Below are 14,690 nucleotides of genomic sequence, written 5' to 3' on the forward strand. Positions count from 1 at the left end.
GTAAATGATATTTACTTTCCCTCTCTCTCCATATAGACAGGCAATAGTGCAGCAGAGATGAGACGACGTTATTTAAAAGAAAAGTTTGACATAATATTTTAAAACGGGAAGAATGTATTTTTCCAGAGCCACATTCTCAGAAATGGCTGAATTGACTTTTGTGGGGGAAAAAAACCCAGACAAAACCCTGGAGAATGCCACACAGTAGGAAATCTGAAGCAGCAAAACCGGGATTTTTTGGTTGGCAGTGCCAGGCAGCCGCACGCACGGCGAGTGCGCTCTATTTACTTGCTATTTACTTCAGCCATAGATATTTTTTCCAGTTCCTGCTTCAAATAGCTGTGTTACTGAGTGATAAACCTGGACAAATTTCCAAAGTCTCTCTCTGAGAAGATATTTTGGGTAGGAGGTGCACGCGTCCTCACAGGGACCAGGGGTTTCGGGACCCCGTCTCTCCCTGGGATGTGGGGTGGCAGGGCTGGAGCCTCCAGGTCATTCCCTTCCCACCAGCAGCCTCTTTTCCCCTAAATATAAATAAAAAAAGTTTACTGCCGTGCACAGAGCTCATTTCTCCTTCTGCATCTTGTGCCCAGTAAATCTATCAGCTCACAGCCTCGCAGCTCCACTATTTCACGTGTTACGCGGTACAAGAAGTAGGGATTTGTGAAATGCGATAGCGGCTCTGTCTGTAAAGGCTGCAGCTCACATAAAATCGTGGAGTTTTAAAAGCAATAAGTAAAACTTCAACCAGAACAGAAGAAAGCACTCTCCAAATCCTCTTCTGTCCTCGGGAAAAAAGAAAAAAAAAAAAAAAAAAAAAGCCTTATAAACTGGAATTGATTCTTGTAAAACCTTCATAAAAAATAAATCCAAACATTTAGAAACATCTGTTGTGAAGCACAAGATTTCTTTGACTGAGTTCAGCCCCAGCGATCTGCGAGGGGTTGCATCCTATAATAAAGAGGAGCTATCTGAGAGGTTTTCTCCGCACATCGTGGCGCTGGCTGTGGGCTGTCTCTGGTGCTGCACAGGAGGCAGCTGCTCTCTTCCCCACTCGTCTCTTAATACAGGTTTATATTTTAAAAGGACTTGCCCGGGGACCTCGGCAGGGCGAGGCGGGACCCTCTGGGCTGGGGGATGCTGCAGTGGGAGAAGGGATTCATCTCCCGCTCCCCGTCTTAAAAAAAAACAGAGGAAAAATCACTGAAATTCTTCACTTTGAAATCTCTCGGTCAGGTGCAGCAAAACGTGGTTGGTGTTTCTGCTCCTGGCAAGCCAACACTCAGCTGCCCGGGCAGTACCCAGCAATCACAGCCTTCCTGCTGGACTCTGGGATCGACCTCATCTGAAATATCGATAGGACTAATTATTATAAATAATTGCAGCCATTTAACAGAATAGCTTCTCCGTGGTGAATCTGTTGGGCTGAGGGGGGGCAAACCCAACGTTCAGCCTTTCTGCTGCCCCAAATAACATTTGGCTGACCCAAGGAGGACAGAGAATAGCACAAGGTCCCTGCAGCGGCTGCCTGAGGTGGGGTGGGGGTCTCCCCTTTCCCCGCTGGGACTCTGCTCTGCTGCGGCGCTGGGACCTGGTTGGACTGGATGATCTTCAAGGTCTTTTCCAACCTAGATGATTCTGTGACCCCTGGTAGGATTAACCCCCCTGCCCCCCGGCAGGTTGCTGTGCTGTAAGGAGCAAAGGGGCCGGTGTTAGAGCCCCAGTCCTGTTCCCTGTCTCCTTCACATCGCTCCAGCCGCTTCCGCCGCCGCCTCCCACCCGGCAGGACGGGGTGCAGGAGGGTTTCCGCAGCGCTGTAGGGTGGCCTTTGCCTCTGACCCTCAGCCGTGTCAGGTGCCTGGATCCCTCCGTTCTTTGCCCGGTGCTGCTGCGTCCGCAGGGTGTCACAGCAGGGAGCAGGGGTGCGTTTCCAACCTATTTATTAATGGGAGTCAGATGGCTAAATCCCAGCGTGCCGAGCCGCGCGATTCCCGCCGCATATCCATATGGTCGCGAGGACTCCGGTACACCGTGTGTCTGAAGCTACTGAATGGCTTAATTAGAATATTAAACTGATTTACAGTTCCTAAATAATAGGTATCATTAAGCTAACTCTGCTCAAAAAGGGTTTTGACACGTGTACACTTCTAGCGATAACATATGGAGCAAAAATCCTCAGCAGTCAGCAAAGAGGCGCCGCGGCAGCTTCGCGCTGGACGCCGAAGAGCTTTAAGATGGATGGATGGGCGAGAGCAAAGCGACCCGGGGTGAAGGGCATCTCGCAGAGCCCGCAGCCTCCGCCGCTCGCGGCTCGTGCGTGTTGTAAGGCCAAGGGAAGGGCTGGGGGCAGGACACCGCCCGGGGCGGGGGGGCCACAGGCTCCAGCACCAGCTACAAGGGGGTCGGCACCGCGCAGAAGCCTGGGCAGGTTTGGCACAGGACAGCGAGGGGCACCAAAAGTGGGGGGGACTGCCAGGGAGAGCAAACACCGCTCCTTGTTTGCTGAATTTCCCCTTCCCCTGCAGTTTCTCCCCAAATTTGCTCACTTCTACTTGGAGTCCCACCACGGCTCAGAAATATTTTAAAATTTTGGACACGTCAGCCACCACGACTCAGAAATATTTTAAAATTTTGGACACGTCAGCTTGTTTTGCATCAGAAGATGGAAAGGATGGTTTTATTTTAACATTTCAGCACAAAATCCGGATCAAATTTTAAAGGTTTAGCTCCTTATGCAGTATAAGCCCCTAAGGAGTGTTTGCACCAAGGGAGAAATTACTGAGGGAAACCACGTTTGTCTCCTTCTGCACTTTGGGTAGAAAACAGGCGAAATCAGGAAAGGGTCAGAGGGGAAACGTGGCACTATCCGCCAGGTCTTGGTGCAAAGTGCTGAGAAAATACTTGGATCCCCATCTTTGATCAGAAAATTTAAAATGGGAGCTCTGTATTTGCATGTTGCGCCCTATAAAACAAAGTGCTACCAAGGAGGAAAATAGAAAAAGTGAATTTTTTAACAACAGTTCAAGGATGTCTAAGGGTTGGGGGGGGGGGGGGGGGGGTATATTGTAGAATTTTCTTTGTGTTTATATGAAAACCATTCCAGATGGTGCTTTAGAGGAATTTACGCCCAGACCAGATGCAGGCTGGTTAGTCTAGACTTGTTTCTGCTGCGGGATAGACGCAAAAACTTGTCGTACGAAAGAAGCCCCCGAATTAAGGATTTCATTACAAAAAAGTTATTATCGGCTAAATAGTAAACGTGCTACCTGGCTAGAAAAAAGTATTAAAACATATTTACACTTGAAAAGAAGTAATTAGTTGTAGTTCAATCACTACAGAAAGCGCCAGGCCAAGGCAGAGGAAAGAGTGTAAATAGATAGAGACAAGAGAGATTTATTATTAAATTAAAGTCACTTAATTACTGCAAATGTTAAATATGCAGTTTTCTGGCATTTAAATGATATTTTTCACCAAAATTAAAATGAATTGTCCACTCTGAATTCCCACTTCTTAGGCAGCATGTAAATGTCAGTCCTAAATTAAACTTAACTAGGATCGGTGTCTGCTATACCTTTTAAAAAAAAGATTTAATTAGAATCAATAAACCACTTTTTATTGAAGTTTCCAACGTGTTCTGTTATTCTAAACATACAGAGAGCCGCTAGCGTGAAGCCTTCAAAGTTTTTAACAGGTTTGGGTCAAAGGGGAGCGGCGAGCGGCAGCACCTGGGCGAGGAGCCCCCGGCACCCCGGCAGCCCCCCGGCACCCCGCGCCCTGCTCCTGCCAGGGGCCCCGGCGGGTCCCCCCGGGGGTGGGGGAAGGCGGAAAGTGGGGCCAGACCCTCGGCGGGGTGAAGCCCATAAAGCCGCGCTGATTTACACCAGATGAGCGTCGCATCCCCGCTCCTTTTTTCTTGCTGTGTGTTTTTGGATGGGCTCCATTCAAGCTGTGAGGTAAGCACGCTGCCTTTTTACTTTCAATTAAAACCACTATTTTTAACTTAAATACATCCTCCCAACTCCTCAGAGTGTTTTCATAAAAAGAAATCAAAACACATCTACCCGTGCTTTCAGTTGAAAATGATGAAAAGCCCTCTAATCCGCGACTGTATATATATTATTAGGGCTTTGATTAACCAGTCCACCCCTGCTCAGAAACCCCTTTTCCCCTCGATGTGTCGCTAAGCGGAGGGGTGCCGCCCGCTGTCCTCCCTACCTCCCGCTTCAAGCATCAACTCACCTACTCTCGCTGACATTTCGACTTAGCAGCTTTTTCGTGTTGCCGGTTTAATTTTTTTTTTTTTTTTAAATCATTTCTGTGAGCCACACGACTACCGTACTCATAATCACCGCTGCGTGGAAGTGATTATATTAGAGGCCTTTTTACAGTGCATGCACTCAGATCAAGATGTAATATGCATTTCATATCCCCTGACTCCCTGTCCTAAAATAGAGACAAAACATTCTGTAATGTCAGATTGCTTTGAATTAGTTTTAATTTGATTAGAAATATCCCACAAGGCTACCCGAGTACATAGAGATTATGTATAATTAATGCCGTGATCAATTAGATCTGAATTGTTAGTCCATCAAGAAGCAATAACATGGGCTCTGATTTTCAAAGAGTTTTCCCTTAATCCTCTTGTTCTAGGGCTCTTTATGATGAGATACAAAAGCTCCTAAATTAGGACAACACGATATTGCACACATTTGGAAAAAAAAAAAAAATCCCTGTGCATATTAATTATAAGTACGTAAGGGAGATGCCAGTCCAGCTCCAGCCCGGGGGTGAGCAAGCGCGGCCCGAACTCCTTGCGAGGGGAGTTTCATCTACTCACAACCCCACTGAAACGGCTCCTCCACTCATAATTTATCATGACTCCACCCGCCGGTGCAGTTCCAGAGTATTTGTTGAGGAGTAAAATTCAATTCAGTTCCTTCCCTCAGCGGTTGGTTCTTGCAGCCCAGGATGGCTTTGCCCGGTGCCACGCTGGCTCCCAGCACGGCCACCCTGTTGACGGCAGGGCATGGCCTGTGCTGGGCACCCTCACCCCGCCTGAGCTGCAGCTCAGAGAAAGCTGGTTTTGGGGTCACAGGGCAGGGGACACATCCTGAACCAACCTAAGGGTACGGGCAAAGGGCTCAGGTGGGCCTGGGAGAGCAGGGGGAGGAAAGGTCTGTGTGTGGAAGTGAGCGATGAGGACAACCCCTGATCTGTGCCTGTGGACCCGCACCCTGAGACGCCGGCAAGCACGGTGGTCACTGGTCCATACTGGTGCCCGGGTACACCGTTGGCATCCTCATGCAAGGGTGCTACGCTCACGCAAAACTTCGTGAACTTTGCTGTGTGCGCGAACGCTGGTACAACCCAGAGTCCACCAAAGTGTCCTTCTGTCCCTACTGCGCCTGCTGCTCTCCATTGCTGTCCCAGGCTGCCAGGAGGCTGCTGTAGGGTCATAGAGTCATAGTCATCAAGTCATCAAGTCATCGAGTCATTGAGTCATAGTCATAGAGTCATCGAGTCATTGAGTCATAGTCATAGAGTCATCGAGTCATAGTCATAGAGTCATAGAGTCATAGAGCCATAGTCATAGTCATGGAGTCATAGAGTCAGAATCATAGACATAGAGTCATAGTCATAGACCCATAGAGCCATAGAACCATAGAGTCATAGAATCATAGAATCACAGAGTCATAGAATACCAGGTGGGAAGGGACCTCAAGGATCATCTGGTTCAACCTTTCTTGGCAAAAGCCTGGTCTAGACAAGATGGCCGAAACGTAAAAGTGTCCAGTGTTGGGGAATCCACCACTTCCCCAACCATTATTCCAGTGGCTGATTGTTCTCATTGTGAAGAATTTCCCTCTTGTGTCCAGTCGGAATCTCCCCAGGAGTAACTTGTACCCATTCCCCCTCGTGTTTTCCACGACTCCTTGCGAAAAGGGAGTCTCCATCTTCTCTGTAGCCACCCTTTAAACACTGGAACATGGAGATAAGGCCTCCCCTCAGCCTTCTCTTCTCAAGACTGAACAAACCTGGTTCAGCCAGTGCCCTGGGCCTCACCGGGGGCAGGTGAATGCCCCGCAGTGTTTAAGGAAGCACCGTGGGTACCAAAGCACCACAGATTGGCAACGTGAGCTGGCGGGTACCTGCACCACACTCAAATAACTTGGGAGACACGACTTAAAAATGCGAAAAGATGATCAATTCGAATCAAACTTATATGGGATTCACTCCATCAGCTGCTTTTGCAGCACTCGCAGGAAATATCTGAGCGTTATCGCTGTGCTTTGGTGTGCAGAGGTGCCACTTCCAGGCCTGTGTCTGAGCAGGGGCAGGGGAAGGGTGAGGGTGCGGCTGCCCCTGCTCCCCGTCACCCTCGCTGCCTCCCAGAACATACTCAGGCCGGGCCGGGCGCCGGCACCCCGCGTTCCGCCAGCGCGGCAGGAATATTTCATCCCGGATTCACAGCTGGCGAAGGAAACCCACACCTGGTCTCCACTGGGATTTCAACCGGTGACCTCGGCGAGGTGTGAGGGGGAGGAGACGTCAGCGCCCTTCGGCGGCTGCCGCGCGAGGGCCGAGGGGCCGGATCGCCTTCGGAAGCGGTGGCAAAGCTGCGTGCTTCCAAATGCACATCAAGGTGGGAATTGTCTTCCAGTGTACTACATGAAAAATACGTAAATAATTCATAGAAATTTATTATTCAATGAGTGATTCCTACAAAAGCTAAAATCAGGCGGCTGAAGCCCTGTGGAATGTTTTCCTCCGAACTGCTACACATGTCAGTCTGCAAGCCGAGGTATGAATATTTTAAGTACAACAACTTTTTTTTTTCCCTTTTTAACAGACTGTATGTGTCACCGAAGGTCACAGCCAGAACTGGCCCAAACCCTCGATTTATGCTTGGTGAGAAAGGGCAACGCTTTGACACTTGCTCCCAGCTGGAAAAAAGTGTACGAAGGTGTTTAAAATTTCTCAGGAAATGGGATTTCCCAGCCTATTCCTATTTTTGGACTCTCCGATCTGTTTTTCCAAATTTCATCTCAGATGTTTTAAATTCTCCGAGCTGATATATGTACCGTTTATCCTAGATTATTGATCTCGGGAGCAGAGCGTGTGTCAGCACTGCCTGTGTTAACAGTTCCTCTCCATCTATGAATTTGCAAAACCAACAACACGTATTTGGGAGGGTTTGGTGTTTTGTGAAGAGCAAATAAGACTCTGAAATACAGCGTAATCGATTGTGGACTCTCAACTAAAGTCATCAATCAGACTTTCAAATAATTTTAAAATAATGCAAAGTACTTTGTTCTGGAGTGGGTAAAATGTTTCAATTGATACTTAACTGCAAATTTCCTTAATGATTAATAAGCAGGATGAAAAAACAAAAATATTTCAGTTTTATACTTTACCCTATTCTGACATAGCAAGTGGCAACGTGTCATACCGTTAAGATAATAGGAACATAAAATGAAAACATTCTAAAAAATCAAACTGCTTAAAATAGCTAATGAAAACTTTGAATGAACTTTTTTGTTTCCAAACATTTTTCCGTGGGATTTCTTTTGTGCCAAGTGTGTTCTTGTCTCTTGACAAAATTGGGTTTTTTCAGACAGCTTTTTCCAGCGAGGAACTCTTTCAGTAACCATTTCCCCGACCAGCCCCCGTCACAACGTGTTGTGCACTCTGAGCTTCTTTAAAATAGGAAATAAAATATTTCACTTGAGGCTTTTGAAGTTTGCAGCTGGTTTAAAAATACATTTTTGCGGTGTAATATTAGTCGCTGTCAGCTGCACTGCCTGAAAGCCCCTTTTTGTTCCGTTATTGGGTAATGAACGGCCAGGGAGGGGTCGAGCCCCCCTCGGCACGCTGCTGGGTCCCCCAGCCCTCCCCTCGCTCCCGGATGCCCGCCGAAACTGCTCCTGTGGCCCCAAAACACCCAATTCTTGTCCTTTTTTTGTTTATTTGCTCCTTTATTGTATTTATTTCGGCGATTGGGATGACATACGCAAGCGGTATTAAACCAAGCGTTTCCTGATGACGTGTTTTTCCACATTTTTCATTTTTCTTTCAAAAGTAGCAAGAAAGCTGCTGGTGCAGCACCACGGGGGTGCCCGTGGCACGACCTGGGCACCCCCCACAGAAGGAGCCATGCCCTGGGCAGGCCGGGATTTCGACATGATGCTGCACCATCGCCCCGTTTCCCCGCAGCGGGGCGTGTCCTAGGCCCCCCCGGGAGCATCTCACGCTGCGTTTCTGATGAGGTCAGCGGCGAGATGTGATGACATACGCAGCTGTTACTGGTCCCGCTGGCTCCACAACAGGCTGCGGTGCCAGAGGTTACAAGCCTGGGAGGGGGGATGCCCCCCGAGGTGACAGTGGCCCTGGCCCAAGCCCCCGCCGACTGCTCTGAAAGCAGCATTGCTAATGTAAAAAATTAGATTTTTATTCCTGGAGGAGATGAGAATTTTGACGTGGTAGAGGTGGAGGAGCTCCCATCTCTGGAGGACTCCCTGTGCAAGAGGCGAGTGGTGCCACGGGCTGGGGGGCTCAGCAGGGGACTCGCTCTTCCCCTCCTCACCCTGCTCTTGGTCTCCTTTTTCTTCCTTTATTTCTCGTCCCTTCCTGTCCCCACATTGTCCTGTCACGGGTGGCACCACCTCTTACCACAGCATTTGTGCAGAGGAAGCAGAGACCCTGGGCTGGCAGCAGCTGTCTCCTGAGACCCGGTGAAAGGCGTTTGACTAATTATTCCGAGTCATCTTGCTATTTTAGCTCTTCCTCCAGCCGTCCTCGCTAACTCCATTCCCCTTTGTCACCTCCGAGCACGCGTCCCAGTGCCGCATACGCTGCAAGAGCTCAGCCCGCCTCGCAGGGATGCACAAACCTGGTGTGATTAATCTTCCTCCAAGGTCGGCTGCTCCCACCAGCCCCGGGTTGAAGCTCCTGGGAGACTCCTGCTCCTCCACCTTCTTGCACAAGAGTCCTTCACCCTCATCCTCTGGACATCACCTGGTGAAAGGACCGTAATAGGGCAATTAGTGGACAATCCAACTCCTGCTGGTACAAAGAGATGGCATCTGTGATGAAGAGGTTTCTTTAATTGCTAATTGAAGAGTTGAAAGACACCTTGGAATGAGTTTGGGTCAAACCCCACATGTGGGCACCGGCTGTGCAGGAGTAAGAGCCTGAACCCCCCATCAATGCTCCGGGTAATTCCCTTCTAGGGAGAAAAAAAAAACCCTTCCAGGCGCACACACACGCACACACAGAGCCACTTTTCATTATTTTGTGTCACTCATTTCTCATTTGTTGCTATGCATATTGTGCCATTATAACAGGAAATTACATTTGCATCTTGTGTGGCACAAGCATGTTGTGAATATCATAAAAACACATATGGTCATAAATGGTTTAAAAAAAAGGCGATAAAACTGACATTTAGAAAACAGCTTTTGAAAAGAGAAAACATGTTCATAGAGCTTTTGTACATCTCTTCTATGTGAAAAATTCTGTGCTCTCATTTTAGAAGCTTTTTCGGCAAACTTCTTAATTTTTTTCTACGTATTAGTTTCAATGTTTTAGAAATTTTACTTTGCATTTTGAGCTTGAACATTCTAAAATCTCACAGAAGAAATCTGAATGAGTCCACCGAGTCTTTCCTAACTGTGTGTTGAAAGCAGAGTTCCCATCTTCCATGTGCGTGCCCGGCGTGTGACTGATTTTGCTCAGGGGTCCATAGATTTGATCCCAGTATTAAGTGAGACTCTTTAATTTTGAATAATTTTGCAGTATAGTTGGATGAAACTATAATACTTTTGTGTGCTCTATGTCTTTGTGTGCTTAGAAATAGGGTTTTGGCCATTTAGACATGGGCAGGTTCATCGTGGAAGTTGGGTTTGAGCTGAACTTCCCTGAATTCAGCTGGTACCTGGCTGTGGAGCTGGGGGAGGGTTGATTCACATCGGCATCATGGAACAACAGAAGTTTTGTATGTTATAAGATCTTAATTTTAAATAAGAAAAAAAAATAGCTAACTAGGAAAAGATTTTCATTACAGGTCAGAGGTCCTGAATTAAAACGCAGAAAGTCTTTTCAGCCAAGAAAGGAGCATACAGAAAAACTGTCCTTTCCAAACACATTCACTCATTTTTTAGCTATCTCATCGTAGTCCCTGACTCGTGTCGGGGTTAACCACCCGGCGAGGCCGTGCCATGCCTCCACGCTCCGGGGCAGTGCCAAGCGGGGCTGCATCTCCCCCGTGGGCTTGGGGTTGCAATGTCCAGGTACATAATCATTTCCTGGGAGTTGTTTTTGCCCTCAGTCAGCTGCGGCTCTTGGTCCAACTTAGTGTCTGAGGGAAGATTTCTGCTAGTCATTGCTCTGTGCTCACAGCAGGGAATTCATTCTAATTTTCCAGGGCTGTAAACTGCAAACCTTTTATCTGTAGCCTTTAACACGATCTGTGACAAGCAGATCCGATGTTAGCATGCTATGCTATAAATCCTCCTGAAATGTTCCTTTACACAGAAATTATGGGACTGATTCATGATCCAAATACGGATTTTCAGTGTGGGTCTTGCCAAGTCGCCATCGCTACCTTCTGCTTGAAATGATCATGAGAACTGTCTACCAAGCAAACGAGCTCTGCATCAGAGGAGGAGGAAGTCTTACAAGCAGCACCAAATCTCCTGTTTTTCTAACCAGTCATCGGAGAGGATTTCACTACCATGCAGCTGTGTACTTTCCTGGCAAACTCTCTGCGTGAAGATATTCAGAGAAGCCTGGATTTGCATACCGTTCAATGCAAAGAAGTTTAATTTGCCTGTTTTCTATAGGGCTTGTGCACGCTGGAAGCGGGCACCTGTCCTTCACGTGTCGCCTCCCCGCGGGACCCTCCGTCCCCTGTGCTGGTGCAGGGTCGGGTGCCATCCCCACCTCATCCCCGCCGTGTCCCCGCGCTGGCCCCGCTCAGGGATTCCCGTTGCGCTCCCAGGTTTAGCACGTGAGGGCTGCGTAACATTCAGCCCCGCGCCTTTGGCAGCCGTTCCCAGCCGGTGGATTTTTTCCAGGAGCAAAAAGCGCTGCTGCGGGCGGCCATGGGAGCCGGGAAGGGCCACGCTCTCTGCAGCGGGGGGAAACCTGAGCTGGGAAACTGCGAGCCTGCCTCCCCCCCGGGGAGCGCTCCCCACACCAGCCCACCTTCGCTGCCTCCTGCCTTGCTTTAATGACACCACCAAACACTAATTAACATCCCCTCCGTGGTTGGGCTTCGCTGTCCACGTCCTGCGTGCAGACAAACCGGGCCGACTCTTTCCCGTCTCCCATGTGCTTGCCCGGCGTGTGACTGAGTTTGTTCAGGGGTCCGTAGATTTGATCCCAGTTTTAAGTGAGACTCTTTAATTTTGAATAATTTTGCAGTACAGCTGGATGAAACTATAATATTCTTGTGTGCTCTATAATATCTTTGTGTGCTCTATAATATCTTTGTGTGCTTAGAAATAGGGTTTCGGCCATTTAGACATGGGCAGGTTCGTCGTGGAAGTTGGGTTTGAGCTGAACTTCCCTGAATTCAGCCGGTACCTGGCTGTGGAGCTGGGGGAGGGTTGGTCCACATCGGCATCATTTTATACCAGAGTTTGATGCCAGGGCTGCGGCGCTGATTTACGCCAGCCACGGATCTGACCTTTCTCCGGCTCCATTCGCTTTATTTCCACAAGCTCCTCAGCCGGCACGAGGAGTTTCTGCTGTTTCGCTTCGGTTTTAATCTGAGCCGTTCCAAGTTCTCGCTCAATGCCCCGCGTCGCTCCCCTCCTGCTTTCGGAATTACCAGGAAAAGGTGAACACCTCTGTTGTGGTTTCCCCCTCCGTCTGCAGGCCCTGGCAGGGCCGCGCAGCCGGGGTGAAGGCTACTAGCCCCCCGTGTCCCTGGCCAGGCCCCCAGTCCCTCCCCGCTGAGCATCTGGCCTGCTGCTGTGCCGCTGGCGGCGCAGACAGACACGGCAAAGGTGGGGAGTCGGCAGTTGGGTTTGTGACTCCGCAGCCAGGCACCGACTGACAAAGTTGTGACTTGCAGAAGCACAAGGTAATAGAAGAAAGAAATTTCCCTCCCCGTGCCAGCTGCCTGTTTATCGGCGGCTCCCAGCCCGGTGTAATTCTTCCCCCTAGTTTTCAGTAATGGAATAGTTGACATTAAAGCAAGTCCCTTCTGCTGTTGCAGAGCCTCCCGCCTCGGTGAAGCCCCCTCGCCCCACACGCCCTCACAGCGCTGTGTTTAATTTATCGGGGTGAAACCGAGCTGGCGAAGGGCCCCGGGGAGGAGGAGGATGGAGGCTGGGGTCGAGGCCGGCCGGCGGGGAGGCCTCCGCTGCCTGACGTGGCACAGTTGTCCTCCACAGCTACATGCAAACCATGGACTTCTCTGTGACTCATTTCTTCATCTGCTGAATGGAGGCAATTGTTGCAATTCCATAAAGCAAATAAAATCAGCGAACACCCACTAATCTGCCTCCGCCCCGTCTCCCACGCAGCGCCTCCCGGCCCTCTCCTTCCCCTGCGGTACGGCTCAGCGCTGACACCCTCCATCCCTGCAACCTTCCCGAAAGCCCAGCACCCTGCCACAGCCCCGTCCTGCCAGACCCCCGGACAGGGCTGCAGGGAGCAGCGGGAGGAGGAGGAGGAGGAGGAAGACTTCAGAGCTTGGGCAGGAGGCCCGGGGGAAAACACAGGGTCAGCACTGCTCTAGAAAACAAAAAGGACTTGCAATATGTGAATTGGATGTAAAGGCAGAACTGCACCGCTTTTAACCTCCCACAGCAAAACTAATATTCTAAAATTTCTAATATTTCTAATCTTTCTAGGAGGTGCCGCTCGGAGCTGGCAAGGTCAGCCGTGCCTCCCTCTCTTCTGACGCGGTCTCCACCACTACATCCTTTCCACAGTTCAGTCTGATTTCTGATTCCACATTCTCTTTTAATATGAATATGAACATTTTGTACTTCCTGAATTTAGATAGGTGTCATATTTGTTGCTGAGCACCCGTAATTTTTGGAAGAGTGTTTGTACTGAAAATGGAAACCTGTCATTTCCCTGCAACTCCCTTCTACATTTAATTACATCAGCTATTGTATCTGAATGTTTCACATCTCCTCTGTTAAATTATGATAATGTTGCTGAGATTAAAACTAACATGCATATCAAAAATTCTATAACCGTATACAATTTTCCCCATTCTTTTTAAAATTTCAGCAGGCACTGAGCTCTCAATGGAGTTGTACCTTCAATCATAATAAACCATCAAAAATAGGTGAACGGTACAGAAAGTTGAATATTAAGTCCCTGTTTTAACAAATCACCTTTATTCACCCTCTCCCGAGAAATCTAGGAGCTGGAAGCAGTGATATTTTGGAGGCAAAAGTATAGTATTTGAAAACTAGCAGAGGGAGAAAGAGCAAGACCTGTGGCCAGGTGTGTCCCCCCACTGACCCAGCCCAGAGGCAGGCACTGCCCCTGCCCACGCAGCCCTGCCACAGACACTAACGGGTTAAAAACAAACAAACAGGCAAATTCAAACGCTTCGGGGCCTCTCAGGGAGGAGTTTCTATCATATCGTCTCTATCAATTTACCAAAGCTGACACGTGACCCGTGATATTTTTTCCTGAAGCATGTTTTATGAAGACCTGAATATTGCTCACTCTGGTATGTATGCTTTGAAAATGAGGTATAAAAAAAGTACCAATCTTAATCATACGTTATCTCCAGTGAACACATGATCTGTATTTCCAGGGAGCCAAGGTTTATTACAAATCATTTCAAGGTTCATAGGGAGCCTGTCCTTGCTCTTATTGATCATTTGTCTTTCAGTCATCCCCCGATTAAAAAAAAAAAAAGGCTCTGCCTGTGCAAAGTAGTGTTTCCTCATGCGACAGGAAGTTTCTGCGTTAAAGAGCTAATTATTGATCAGGAGAATAAGAGCTTGGCCCTTGGCCTGGGCCCAGCAGCAGGGCAGGGGCCAGTCCCACAGGTCCAGGGCCACGAGCTGGAGCCGACCCGCCGGTAGCTACAGCCGTGGTGTGGCTTCGGGTGCCAGCACCCCGCAGGGGTGATTGATCCCAGGTTCTCTATCAGAATAAAAATCACCTTCAAAAGCGTAATCCCTGCTTCTGCAGAAAACTGAGGGCAGTGCCCTTCTGCTCTGCCTGTGCGCAGGGGGTGGCAGAGGCAGGTCTGCAGCTCAGGGCCAGCTCAGAGCAAGCAGCCTGAGCCATCTTCCGTGGAAAAAAAATCAGATTAAATACAGCACTGCTTTCCTGTTCTGTCCTGTGGTCTCTATTGACACAACCTGGCAACATTCAGCTGCTAGTCAGGGAAAATGTCCGTGAATATTTGCGCACACCGTTCCCGAGCACAAACTCGAAACTATGAATTTCCAGAAAACTCGTGAAACTCTTTCATAAAAGAAGAAATTCACAGTTCCAGCGAGATGCTGGCTGCATGAGTCATATGGTGGCGTTTCTATTTCCTGATGGGGTGCTTTATGTAATCCTCCGGCTCAGCACGGGTTTGGAGCCGCGTCCTTGCTTCGCACACTTGCTCTCTGCCCTGCCCGTGGGCCGGGCTGCGAGGGGGCTCGGCGAGGCGAGGGCCTTCCCTTCGCACCCCCCGCTTGTCAGCTGCAAGGGCTCTG

At 49.1% G+C, this 14,690-nt stretch overlaps 1 protein-coding gene across 1 annotated transcript in view; it reads right to left on the bottom strand.

Annotated features, from left to right (window-relative positions):
* Window positions 1-4,479: 4,479 nt before the first annotated feature.
* The window catches only part of LOC141937688 (uncharacterized), a 96,497-nt gene continuing 86,286 nt past the window's right edge, over window positions 4,480-14,690 (bottom strand). The window contains exons 5-6 of the mRNA XM_074855720.1: window positions 8,891-9,015; window positions 4,480-6,665 (exon numbers count right to left, since the gene is read on the bottom strand). Coding sequence (XP_074711821.1) covers window positions 8,900-9,015 — 116 coding nt within the window. The 3' untranslated portion in view covers window positions 4,480-6,665; window positions 8,891-8,899. The remainder of the gene's footprint in view (window positions 6,666-8,890; window positions 9,016-14,690) is intronic.

This window comes from Strix uralensis, chromosome Z (genome assembly GCF_047716275.1).
Source record: "Strix uralensis isolate ZFMK-TIS-50842 chromosome Z, bStrUra1, whole genome shotgun sequence".
NCBI classification, from domain to species: domain Eukaryota; kingdom Metazoa; phylum Chordata; class Aves; order Strigiformes; family Strigidae; genus Strix; species Strix uralensis.